Source organism: Pterocles gutturalis, unplaced genomic scaffold, assembly GCF_000699245.1.
Source record: "Pterocles gutturalis isolate BGI_N339 unplaced genomic scaffold, ASM69924v1 scaffold289, whole genome shotgun sequence".
In the NCBI taxonomy this organism is placed as follows: domain Eukaryota; kingdom Metazoa; phylum Chordata; class Aves; order Pterocliformes; family Pteroclidae; genus Pterocles; species Pterocles gutturalis.
In genome coordinates, this window is record NW_010127811.1 from 11957 (window position 1) to 25282 (window position 13326).

A 13326-nucleotide genomic window follows, 5' to 3' on the forward strand; every position below is an offset into this window, starting at 1 on the left:
GGTTTGTTTTCTGAAAATCTGTTCAATTTGAATATTCAGCCCTCAAGACTGCATAGAGGCAGGAAAAAGGAGGTAAGGAGATTTCCCCGTAGTTTGCCTCCCTTCAGAAAAATGGGCTCGCCCCACCACAGCTCAAGACCTGTAACTGGCTAAAGCAAGCTGGCTGCCCATGGGGCAGAGAGCAAAATCTACAGTCTTCTCAGCAGATCAAACCACCACGTGACACAAGACCCTGGAACAGGTTGCCCAGAGAAGCTGTGATGCCCCATCCCTGGAGGTGTTCAAGGCCAGGCTGGGTGAGGCTTTGAGCAACCTGGGCTAGTGGGAGGTGTCCCTGCCCATGGCAGGGGGGTTGGAACTTGATGATCTTTAAGGTCTCTTCCAACCCAAACCATTCTACAATTCTGTAATAGACACCAGTCTCTATGCCCTACCATAGGTATCATGACTGCTGTGGAGTCCTAGTTCAACAGGCAATGAACTCTTCAAACTGTTATCCAGAACTGCTGGACATTTAAGGGCTGAAGCTATGCATATATATGAGGTGGTGTGAACATGGGCCACTGCTCATCTTTCACTTTGCAATGGTCCCTGCATGCAATGTTTCCATGCAAAGTATGGGAGTGTATATACTGGAGGTAAGTTGCTCATAGATCTGCTGACATTTTATCACAACTATTCCCTTCAAAAGAGGCTGGGAGGCACTGTGAGTCTACAGTGGTTCCTGGTGGATCAAACAAGACAAGAGTCAGATATAGTGTGTTCTCCTTTCACCTCCACAAGAAGACTTCCTACAAAAGATTCCTACTGCCTGATTCTGCTTTCTCTCACCATGTACACTGGTATAAATGATTACACAAGGGTCAAGAAAACACATGAATAAGCTTAAGGGGATTCTTCTGCCATGGGTAAAATGGAGATTAGCAATGCACAGAATGAGGCTGAGAGCCACTTTTCTGAACATTCATAAATGCTTCACTGTTTTACACAGGATACTCACCTGGAGAAAGCCTGACATTGTGCAGAAACACATTTTGCAGGTTTCATAATATGAAAATTTATGTCATTGCTGAAATCAAAGTTTTAAAACTTGACCATTCTCCAAATTTCCAAAAACAAGGAAAAGTATCTAACTATATAATTAGGTGACCATTTGTGAATAAAAGCCAGTCTATTAGTTCTCCTACTGTAACAAGGATGAGAAGACTCAAGAAATAGTTGATGCAGAGTGTGCAAACAACCAAGATACCTTTGGCAGGGAAGAGCACACAAAGAAGCATTAGTAGTTTGAATTCAATATACAGTTCAGGAAAGACAATTCAAACTTTTCACAAGGCCTAAAAGTCGGTTCAATTTCTCTTTAGTAATGACATTGGAAACCTCATGGAAAATTAAATCATATTTCTCATTTTCTGTTCTTTTGTATAAGAATTTCTGAAGTTTTTCAGAATCTAAATGCGCATTTGAGATAAGCAAAGCAAACCTTGCTCTAATGCCAATCACACAGTTGTAATAGGATGAGTTTCTTACCGGGTGGCATTTTCCAAAGCCCTGGAAAAGGATGAATAATCATCAGTTGAGTGTTCGAGGGAGTAATACCACGTAGCTGCATCTTCAATGAATGAGTTGGAGTCCTCTCCTCCTAGAGAATTTTGCAGAGCCTGATAAAAGGCTGTTTTACTGTTGGCTCTTCCTTGACTTTCTTCAAATTTCTGAGAACAAAATGCATACACAGAGTTTACAAATAAAACCAGCAGATACCTTTTTAATGGAACAATATAGGCTCAGATTTTCCTCTGCTGGAGTGAGTCCCCTCTACTGCAATCTCTGATTCCTAGGCAAAGCAGCAGAGGACAGTTGTACTTTTGCTTTCCCAAGACTGTCACCAGCAGCTGTATTGGCTTCTTCAAAACACACTATAGGACTGAATCCCTAAGCTGGTAAGTCTAAATCGTAGGTACAGTGCTGTACAGATGTAGCTCTAATACTACAGAAACCCAGTAACCCACATGGATAGTTGTCCAGTGTGAGTGTGCCTGATGCTGCCTTTCTGATGAGCTCCCTGCAGGAAAATTAAAGGAGAGAGAGGGAGATATTGCTCCTTTCCTTTGGAAAGTCCAGAAAGTAAACATGCCATATAGCCATTTCATTTCATAGCTATATCCCTCTGCCTTTTCTGGAAACACCTACAAAGAAAAGTGGCTGCCATAAAGCCTGTACTTAGGTCCCTTCTGGACTAATACCTGCCTTAGCCCTGGAAGAGAAATCCCTCTCCGCCAAATCCCAATGAAAGTAGTGCCATGATCTTCAAACTTCATAACCCCTAGGGCCTTTCAGACAGTTATACCTTGAAATGTTATTTTCCTGAGATCTGTGGTCTAAAGTCTTCCCTGACATAAAGGCATTTCCCCCAGACCAGAGCGCTCATGTCACTGATAGCAGGGGGACCATCTTCTATGTCAAACTGCTTACCCAACCCAATTTTTAACAAAGCTAAAGACTGCTGGAAGTTTTCACCATGTCTTTCTTTGAGGAAGCTTTCTATTTTTTCAATTCAGACTTTTCAGCTTTTTTTTTTTTTTTTTTTAAATTTGGAATAATTTATTTCACATTCAGAAACAGAGCTGAACCTTCCCGTGGATCAAGTCCTTTCTAAAGAGGGCACCTCACCGGTGCATGCTGGCTGAAGCTTGGTATAAGCACTCTGGAGAGAAAGATCTAATAAACCACCTATATTATTTTGGGCAGTCAGTCTGATGCAAAATAGGCTGGTGTCTGCCCAGCCCAGTTGGCATAGATGTTTTACTGAATATATTATTTTGATGGTCCACAGCTGGTTTTCATCAGGCAGCTAGGTCTTTCCACAACCCTATACAGAAAGTACAGAGGGAATAATTACTTTTCAACAGATTCACAGAAATGAAGGATGGAAAATAAGTTCCCGTCTACTGAAGCCGAGGCCTGTCCTTACTGACACACTCTAATGCTTTGTGCATTTTGGTTAAGTGACTTTACAAGAGATTTCAAACACTACCAAATTTCTTAAGGTCTGAAAAGATTTTGGCAATTCTCCTTGTATTTGTAATAAATTCTTCTTTTCATAGATCTTGGCCCATGTAATATGAAAAGAGTCGCGTGGTGCCAGTTTTAGTAAAACAGCTGTATTTCAGAAAAGATCTGCAACTCACACATGACACGTCACTTCATGAGCACAAATGCCACATATGAAACTGTATAGCACACTTGCCTGCAGAATCATTCAGTTTAAATACAGCAAGGACACATATATTTTTCTGCAAGAAACAGAAATTATTGCTGAAGACCTGACTGCAGATTCACTGAATTAAAAAGCAATCTTCCCATCGGCTTTGGCACATATCAATTCAGCTTCCTACTAACCAGCAGAAGCATTGCTGCTGTCTAATTAGGAATCTCTGATTTGGTGACTGGAGTAGTTGGATTTGTCTAATAGATATGGAAAAGAACAGACTTTTTTCTGTGTCAATGCAGCACCCAAGCTCTTATGTGTAAAACATCCTGTACGAAGCAACTTCCATGCAATGCTTTCATTCTTGGAGGGTTTTTTTAATGGATTTGTTACCTTATTCTACACCTGTCATGGCTAACATAAAACTGAGAGAAAAAGGTAGAGAAAAAGACCTTGATTATGTACCCTAGGAACTGATCCTTCAGTGCCTCATCAACTACAAAGCATCAAATAAACATTACAGTTGAAAACCACAGAGAAGGAGATGGATCATCATACAACACATGGTTACGCTGAAGAACTCCTTGCCGCATGGTTTTTTGGATGCCAAAATTAGTGAAGATGAAGTTTCACGAACAAGTTTTGAAGTAAAAAAAAGTAATTCTGTTCTTGGTTGTTAATTACAGAAAGACCAGTTCAGGCCAGGAAGTCCCTGACCTGCAAAGTGCTAGAGCTTTGGAGAACATTTAACAGAAGTATCAGATTTGCTTAATGTATTCCTGCAAACATCCACTCTTAGCCACTGCTGAAAACAGCATTTCATGCTAAATGGGGCTTTGATGTGACTCAGTGCGGTCGGTCTTAGGTTTTTGCTGTGCTTATGTACTAGTTTCTGTGATCTTCAAAATGCCCCAAAAATTCTGGTGACCTTTCTCAGCAATTATTGATAGCAGAGATCCTTGAGATGTTAAATCAGATGAAAGAGGACTCAACAGGCAGAGATGGATGAGAAACAGAACTGGCGTTTGTAAGACATTTTGAGAATATTCATCCCAACCAGCACTAAAATAGCACAATCTGAAACACAATGTCTCAAGTGATGCTTTGGCTACAATACAATATAATTTAAACATCTGACTTTAACATGATAGCACAAAACAAAGCAGCAAATTCAAAATAAAACCCATGAAACATTAAAAGACAAAGCATTTTAACTTTTCAGAAACTGATTCAATTTGACCAATTTTCCATGTCCAACAAATGTTTCCCATTAGAGAATACATGACCAAAGAGCAATTTTCAAATAGCAGTAGTTACAACAGCTGCTACCAGATTAAAAGAAACATCTGCACATTATGTAAAATAATCTACATTCTGCTAACCTTTAAAGAGGTGTTAGCAACTGATCTCAGACTTGTAGTGGGGGTTTTCAGCTTTTTTAGAAATTAAGAAAGAAAATAATAAAAGACAGTAGGTGCATCGCTTTCTAATGTTCTGATGTCATAAACAGTCATATCAGTCATAAATATTGTCTAAACACACTTACTATTCTTGTTCCTCCTATTCTGGAGCATATGACTGAATCTGGCCCACTGTTTTATTTAAAAAGAAAATGTAGCAGTTGGTAGACCAAACGTTTACATCTCCCAAGGGGCAAAATATACTTTTCTGACAAACTAGAACAGTGACAATAACAGAGTATGTGCAGGTCTTAGGTCTTAAATGGTATTTGACAAATGTTGTCACAAAAGATAGTGAAAGACCTGCCTGCCATTCAGGAGATTATTTCAAAGATTCCAGCTAGTTACAAGATGAAGTACAGAGCTGGTATCAGCCCATTCTCCTCACTGATGGCATTTATCAGGACACTGTTCCCCTGGTCATTACAATTAATATACACATATCTGCCATCTGTTGCATGTTGTGGAATACCTTTATCCATAAAGAAATTAACTAATATAGTGCAAGATGCAAGATCTGGTCTGCATAAATCCAGTTGCTTACATGGGGTAGACAAACTAGATTTCTATCTACCCACTCCCCTATGTCTTGGTTCTGGGTTCTGCAGCCAACTACATTTGTATTAAGGAGGGAAACAAAAAGAAAGAAAACACATAAAGTACAACCTTAGTCTTCCAACTAAAAAGAAAGTTAACAGTCCTTGCAACGTGGAGATTACACAGCAGGCACAGAACATATGGAGGACATAAACAGGGCCATACTGACTTATATGCATATACAGACAAACATGGATATAGATCAGCATGAATGACTCTGTATATTTAATGCCAGTATGAACCATTAGATTGTCCCAGCTGAACATCACATATAGCACAGGGTAAAAAAAAAATGTGCAGCTGGGACTTGAAATCAACATTTTTTGAGGTTTCTGCTCAGCTGCCCTAACCCATGACTGCTCAAAGCTAATATCCCTGAAGGTCTGCCATGGGAATTGCAGTTAACAGGTTCAGGCTTAACGCTCCATATGCCACACAACAGTGCATTATGGCACCACTTACCATGCCCTTAACAAACTCTGCTTTGTTTCTCACTTAGTTTCAAGCATCTGATGGTTGCACTGAGGATGAGTACGAAATGCTCCAGGAAGTAGTAAATCTGTCTCAGTTCACATGAATAAGCTTTTAAGTGAATGTCATAAAATGGTCATTTCCATCGGCAAGACACTGAGCACGAATGTTCAGCATACTCCCTGCTTCAAGCATCACTGAGAGACCTCAGCCATTAACCATAAACAAATCAAACATAAATGTTTTGCTAGCACATAAGTGGTGCCTTCTGTCTTTCTATTACATTTTCAATAGTAAAACTCTTCACAGGCATAAGCAGAGTGTTGCAGTGGGAGTACAGAGACACTGAACACAACCAAATACCAGTAAGCCCCGACAAAACAACATGATGACAACTGGATTTACCACCTCCAGGTCTGGTCGCAGTCTAGAGGTTTTACTCTCCCTCCTAAGACTCAACTGCTAAGAGTTTATAAAACTTGCATGCAGCTCCAGTCTAAAGTGATAATATTTGCATCACATCTCAAGCCTGCTTGCATCCAAAGGGCTATAAGTGTCTCTTTACCATTTACAGGATCAGTATTAACAGCAAGACCAGGATTAACAGAGCAAGCCCTTGGATGAATTTTCCAGCACAGCTATTCCAGGAACTGGTGGAGCAGGTCAGCAGGGGTTAAATTTTTCTATTCGCCACTCTTTGCATCTGAGTGCACTGAAATCAGTCACCCTAAAGGAGATGAAAATGAAGGACTGCCAATTCCATACACTTGCCACAGGACCTTTTAGCTGTGCCCAGTACACGCATGGTTCAGAGTTGGAACACATCCACAGATTAATTTTTACCCCAATGAGATTTGATCCCCTCTTTGTAGAACAGATTAAATAACTTGGTTGTAGTCAGAGGTAAACTAGGAACTATGTCTTGGTTCCCCGAGTTGAGCTCAGTGCTCTGTCTACTACCTAAGCCCTCCCACCTTCCCTATTATGTCAGTAAAATTAGCTTTGGGGTTTCCCAGAAAGATGCAAGTCAGATCTACCTCAAGGAAACCCTTAAAACAAATCAAGTAGAAGAGTGCGACAGTGTGGGTTGTCTCAAATCCTGTTCTAGGTCTATTTTGAGGAAAGGACAGTTAGCACAGATCAAGGATCCCGTATGATATTATGACAGAGGAAACAGGGCACAGATCTTTCAGTAACAACCACCACCCGCACCAGTTTCTGCCACTGTAGCTAAATACTGTGGCCTGCTCAGGACTTTATCATCTGACTTTGACTGCAACTATGCATGGTCATGGCTATGACACAGCTCTTGAGGACTTGGAAAATGTGTTTTCTTAAGTAGCTCAATGACAAAGGAAGCATTGCAGTTTCCCAGCAATTAATACATTAACTGTATAGGCAAGGAAGAAATAGGAAACTTTAACCTTGCAGCAAGTCTTTCAGAAAACAATCTGAAGACAGTAATACAGACTGGTCAAAACAGTCTTATTCCCTCAAGCCCTAAAAATCTGAAGATACAGGAAAATAGAAATAGAGGAAAATGTACATTAAAAAATCATCAGTTCTTCCTGAGAACATGAAAAAAGCTTAAGGAAGTCAAAAGGGAGAAAACAAAACATAACCACCTACCGTGAACATTATGAATTTTCTGGAACAGAGATAGAATCTGGCTTAGAGCAGCAGCACCAAGTAAGATAGGTACTATTATAATAGCTAGTCAAAAGTTAACTGTCTTTCTAAGGAAGGATAGTTAAACCCATTGCCAAAGGAGATCAGAAGATGTCCAGTAGGAGATTTTAAAACAGGTCTCTCAGGTTGAGGTAGACATGACCATTTCTTAGGGTTGATTTGCACCAACTTTTTGAATCCCCTTCCAATCTTATTTTCTGCAAGCCTTTAAATAAAGAAGATATTCCAGATTTTCTTTTTGGAAAGGCAACAGTTTACTACTGAGCTCTCAGTTACAAGTGTTTTTCCTTTTAATTTCAACCTGACAGTGCTGGCTTTTAGCACTTGTGGCTTTCAATAACACCATGTTTTGTTGCATAATTTCTAATACAGCATGGAATTTCATCTTGGTTTTGCAGACAACCATCACATGTCGAAATAGTGGTAGAGGAAAGAATTTCACTTCCTAGTCTTTATCACATGACACGTAATGAGGTTACTGAGGTTTATTCCTCTCACAGGGTCTGGATCAGTATTTGCAGACCTCCAGCATCAGTGTCCAGTTCCTATGCCTGACTTCCTCTTTTAACTGATTCCAAAGAGAAAGATACATGAAGTAAGAGCAGGAAACTTCTGATGGAGACTAAACAAGCAATACAAACTTTATTGATGTGGGTCAAAAAGCCTTCTTTCAGAGGAGTAATTTCATCATTAATTCTGAAGTAAATTGGTCTGTGTGTTATTGGCTACCAGCAAAGAGAATCTGGGGCTGACCTTTCACTGCCTCCTGAGAGATTAAATCCACGCTGTTACAGAAAGACAGCAACAGACCTGCAGTCACTTAGATAACCCTCAAAATAATTCCTGCCTTGTTACATTCTACTGTTGATTTCTTAGCATGTATCTGAGCACATCGGAACATTTAATTTAATTTGGCAGGGTTAAACAGGGAAGCGTTATTGTACCCATAGTAGAGAAGGACAAATGAACTAGAAGAGGTTGATATGCTGTTTCAAGAACAGACAGTGCCACAGGGTTCACAAGAAGACATAAAATCCCTCTGGGCAGGCCTTCATGTTCTTGAGGACTTTTATGTCCAAAATACAGCATGGACACAATTCTTTTCCGTTTCACCATTTTATTCCCTGAAACCTTAGTCCACACATCAGGCCAGTGCTATTTTTTGTCATAGCTAGTCTATAGTCAGAATCATCTTAACAAGAAAATATACTTCTTAAAGGCAACAACATTTTTTTTTTTTTTTTTTGCTGTGAAAAACCATGTTGTCACGGAAAAGACTGACTTAGCCCTGCCACACAGTGAAGAACCTCATAACCAAGTTATGAACTTGCCTTCTTCCTTGTAAATGGAGATTGCAATTTAATAGGATTTTAGAGGCAGTAAAACATACTGCTGCATATTAATACATGCTATATAGTTACTAATCTTTTACCTTTTCATATCTCCCCCAGTAACATTAAACAACAAATACAATAATGCCATTAACCAGCCTAAACAGGACTGCCTGGAGATGGACAATACCTTTGCATATTTGCATGGAGTATAATTCACAAATCGTAGAGATCAAAAAGCATCTGTCCTGGCTGCGTATGATTGCTGCCATCACCATAATAACAGCAGTACCATCAGTTAATTAACAGAGAGTCTTTTCCTACCTTAATTGCCTTAGCTCTGCTGATCAACCCATCTTGCTGAGCAGTTCCAATGAGCAGGTCTACTTTCTGAAGTTGAGGGCGCTGCAGGGCTTTAGCTAAAGGTTCCCGAAGGTAAATTCCATCAATCACTGGACCCCAGTACTGGAATGGGCCGCTTATAGCTAGGAGCTAGGTTAGCAAAAAAGCAATAGTAATGCAGTTAACTTAGCTTACCCTAGTCATTTCCATCTTACTTATACTTCAAACAACCAAGCCGGTAGCCTTCAAGTGAACAAGTGATCAATTAATGTAAGTGCAAACTCACCATTGTCAGGAAACAGTGTTTTTGCTGATAGTCTCAGTAGCTGAAATGAGCTGAATAGGCCAATAGAATTGATGGTCTTATAAAAATATTGCTTTAAATGAGGGATTGGCTCTATGCTGGTCCTAATCAGAAAATGTATTGCTAGTGAGTGTTTTAATCTGTGGGTAAAGGATCCTTCTCTAGAATTCTTCATACTGCAGCGTTCACAAGTCGCACACTTAAGAGACAGAGCATTGATACCCCTCCCCACTTCCTTTTCTGCAAAAATGCAGTTACCAAAGCTACAGACACTTAATTCTCCTCTAGGTTAACACCCATGGCAGATGAGAGGAGATTGAAAGAAGGCAAAAATCATATTTAGATTAATTTTGCAAGATGTGGTCAAAGTAGTGCAAAAGAAATTTAGTCTGAAGGAAGATGAAGTTATGAGTATTCATAAGTGAAAGGTGGATGTCACAGTCATCAGCATCACTCCACCAAAGCTAGCCCAGTGCCTCTTTCACAAGGATTCAGTCCAATTTATCTTTTATAGCTTCCTCACAGCTTCATGTCAATGGAAACTTTTTGATTCCTTGCCAATGGCATATATTTTGCTATGGTGTACCTTAGTCTGTGCATCATTGAGGACATGAGCAGGCAACTGGCGGAGGCAGGCAACAATTTCCTCACTGGTGGATGAAGGGCATCCCATATCTTCAGCCAGGACTGCTGCTTGGGTCTGTGCTCTCCTTTTAGTAATAATAGATGCTGGAGAAAAAGCTGAACCTCCCTGGAAAAGAAAGACAATATCAGTCAATACATGCTGTCAAAACACCAGGTGCCCTGGTCCAGCTAAGAAAGATGAGAAGCCAAATCTGACAAGTTGCAGAATGTAAAACATTGGAATTTAAATCATAAGAAGCAAATTCTAATGATCAAAGCAAAGAGGAGAAGGATATGTTTGGCTGTCTCCAGATCTGCCATGGTTGTTTTGGAAGACCTCTGAGAAGTGTCTGTTATGTCTATAACCAAGTCACAATTTTTTCTGAATACTTTGCTGGAAGGAGAAATATTCAGACAGGAGCAGATACAAAGGAGGTTCTGCGAGGCACATCAGGGAGTGAAGAGCCCATCATGCAAGAGGAGACTAAATAAACTGCGATAAACAAGGACTGAGAGCAAGGCATGATCTTTATAAATTAATCCATGAAGAAGAGCTATTTATACCTGAGGATAATGCTGATACAAGGCCAAATGGGCATTAACTTTCATATTAATGTAAACAGAGGTAGGCTAGAAACACTAAGATGATGGACCCAGAGAGCAGTGAGGGTTTGAAGAGCTATGAGCAGCGGTAATAGGGAAAAAAGGTTAAACCAAGCTGTAGAAGATCAACCAGAGCCAGAGCGCATCAAAATAAGTGGACAGGCTACAGTCCAATCTCTATCTCAGACTCTTTGTTTCTTTTCAACAGCTGTGTCAGCATGGAAAAGGTCCTCACCAAGAAAAGATGGTATAACATTGTTGAGTAACCATGAAAACTACTTATTGAAAATGTAGATAAATTAGCATACATCTGATAAGATCTGACCTAGAACAGAAAGTCTGGAATAGCTCTGACACAGTTCAAATGATTAATTTCCAAACATTTACATCAGTTTAGTATAATAACTGCTAAGATGAGCTTCCATCGTCTAAAAAACACCCAAACCCTAGATGCATCACATGAAAGATCCTGATCTATTCAACCGATTAACTTCTTACTGAATTTGCTCAAAGCGTAACTACAAGATTGAAAAAGCATAAAACCAGGAACGAATTAAAAAGAAACAGAAAACAAACAGCAAATCCTTAATTTGAGATTATCTCAAAACTTTGAGCTCAAAGAACTCTGTGCAGCCCTGGCCAGCACCCAGGTCATTTTTTGTATTTCAAACAAGCAGACCCATCAACACTAATAGAATAACATTGCTCACAACTGGAGAAATTGGTTTCTAAAAAAAATTAGAAAGAAGCTGTTGTTTGGATGCGGACAGTCTTTTGAGCTCACTGCATGTAGAATTTCCAGTGCTACTACTCTGATGAAATTTATCTCTTCTTTTTTAAGGGGTCTGGAAAACAAGCAGTTATTAGCTTAATGACTGTGTTGCAGATAGTTGCAGATAAACAAAAGAAAAAGCTAAGATTGTCAATCCTGGGTCACCAGAAGAGACATCTCTGGTTTTAAGAGGACAGAAGAAACAAAGAAGAAGAAATAAACACCTCTTGGTCTTATTCCTCACTTCCGCCCTCAATTTAGGTGAGAACTCAAGTGGGCTTTATCCTCACGTGGGATTTGTGGTGACCTATTTTTTGTTTGTAAGGCATGAGATTTGCCAGCTATTGACTAGGTGCTGACTCAGTTGGTCATGAGAGACAAAGAAAAATATCTTCGATGAGAGCATCTCTGTGTGTGGGTGTCTCCCCAGGATGCGGAATGAGAATGCTGCCTTTCTGTCTGGCCTTCGGAAGAGAACATTCACCAGGAGTGGGATGGGTGACACTACAAAAAGGATAACACTGTCTACATGCCAGCTTTCCTCAGAAGAGTAGCTTTCTTGCTGTTCATTTGGAGCAAGGAATTAAGTGTCTCCGTGGTATACCAGAGAAATTAGATCTAGTACTGCACAATATTTATCCACTAACCTGGGAAAGTTACTCTTCAACACCATATCTGAATGTGCTCAGCTTGTTTTATCAAGTATCCACTACCTCTAAATGGCACTCATTTAAAACAAAACCAAACCAAACCATAAAAAATTAAAGGGTTTGAGTTTCCCAAATTCTGAAAATGGATGTTTCTGTGGAAATTCTTAAGTTGCCTTATTAAAAGGCTAACTTTGATAAAAAAAAACTGAGATCAGATGACATATGGAATCCAAAAATTCACTGGAGCCAAGCAAAACACAGAATCACAGAATGTTAGAGATTGGAAGGGACCTAGAAAGATCAATTTGCCGGAGCAGGAACACCTAAATCAGATCACACAGTTCATGCTTGATTTTAAACACATCTCCTCCCAGGGATTTAAAATGCTATGCAGAGTTCCTCTGTCTCTGAGAACTCTACAAACTGAAAGACTGCCCTTGGGTCAAGTACTGAGTCAAACAACGATTGCAAAAGGTTCTGGATAAAGTGTCCCACAAGTCCTCTCTGGAGAGGGAGAGCTAAAAGCCTGGACAGGCAAATCTTAATGTCACAGCACTGGATGTGTAAGGGCTACCATTAGACATAGATCAAGCTCTACCAGTAAAAAGAAAAGCTCAAAACTTCTTAAACTACATTTGTGGGGTGAGGAGAGTTCTTGTTTGGAGCCTTCATCTAGCTGTGGATATTTTGTCTTCTTTGCATGAGTGGTTAGAACAGGTTTACATGCTCTTCTTTTTTCTGTTTTTTTTCTTCTATTTTCCATGGTAATGGCCACTTCCTCAATTTACTTTTTGTTTTTTATAACATCCTCACTCAGGAAGCATGTCTTGCGTTTGGGGTTTGAAAGAGATGTGGTATCCACTACTGTTATTCATACATAATTTTTATTGGGACTGGAAGTGGGTGACAGAGGAACTTGGAACATTATTCAGGCAGTATTTGGAAGCAATACCATTATGTTCCAGTCTCTGGAAACAAGGCTTCTCTTACTGCAGAAGTCAGACAAACAAAACTGCACCAGTTCTCTGTTTTTTAAATTCACATCACAATTTAGGCTCATTGTTTCCTCATCCTCACCAAAAAAAACCCAAGAACAAATAAGTGAGAGCAGAAGCTGGAGACTGCCCAGAATTAAATTTCTTCCTTTTTGAGCCTGCAGTTTTCACATTAAAAAGTAATCTTCCCTAAATGCTGTAGCCACATTAGAGACAGGCTCAGGACACAAAGGATAACATGGCTGCACTCAGCATTCCTGTTGGCCTTTTTTCCTTTTAA

The 13326-nt window shown here is 39.8% G+C and overlaps 1 protein-coding gene across 1 annotated transcript in view; it reads right to left on the reverse strand.

Moving 5' to 3' along the window:
• The window catches only part of LOC104466063 (thyroglobulin-like), a gene marked incomplete at both ends in the record, with an annotated part of 62116 nt that overhangs the window by 3270 nt on the left and 45520 nt on the right, over window positions 1-13326 (reverse strand). The window contains 3 exons of the mRNA XM_010079380.1: window positions 1531-1712; window positions 9081-9248; window positions 9989-10153. Of these exons, the coding sequence (XP_010077682.1) occupies window positions 1531-1712; window positions 9081-9248; window positions 9989-10153 (515 nt within the window). The remainder of the gene's footprint in view (window positions 1-1530; window positions 1713-9080; window positions 9249-9988; window positions 10154-13326) is intronic.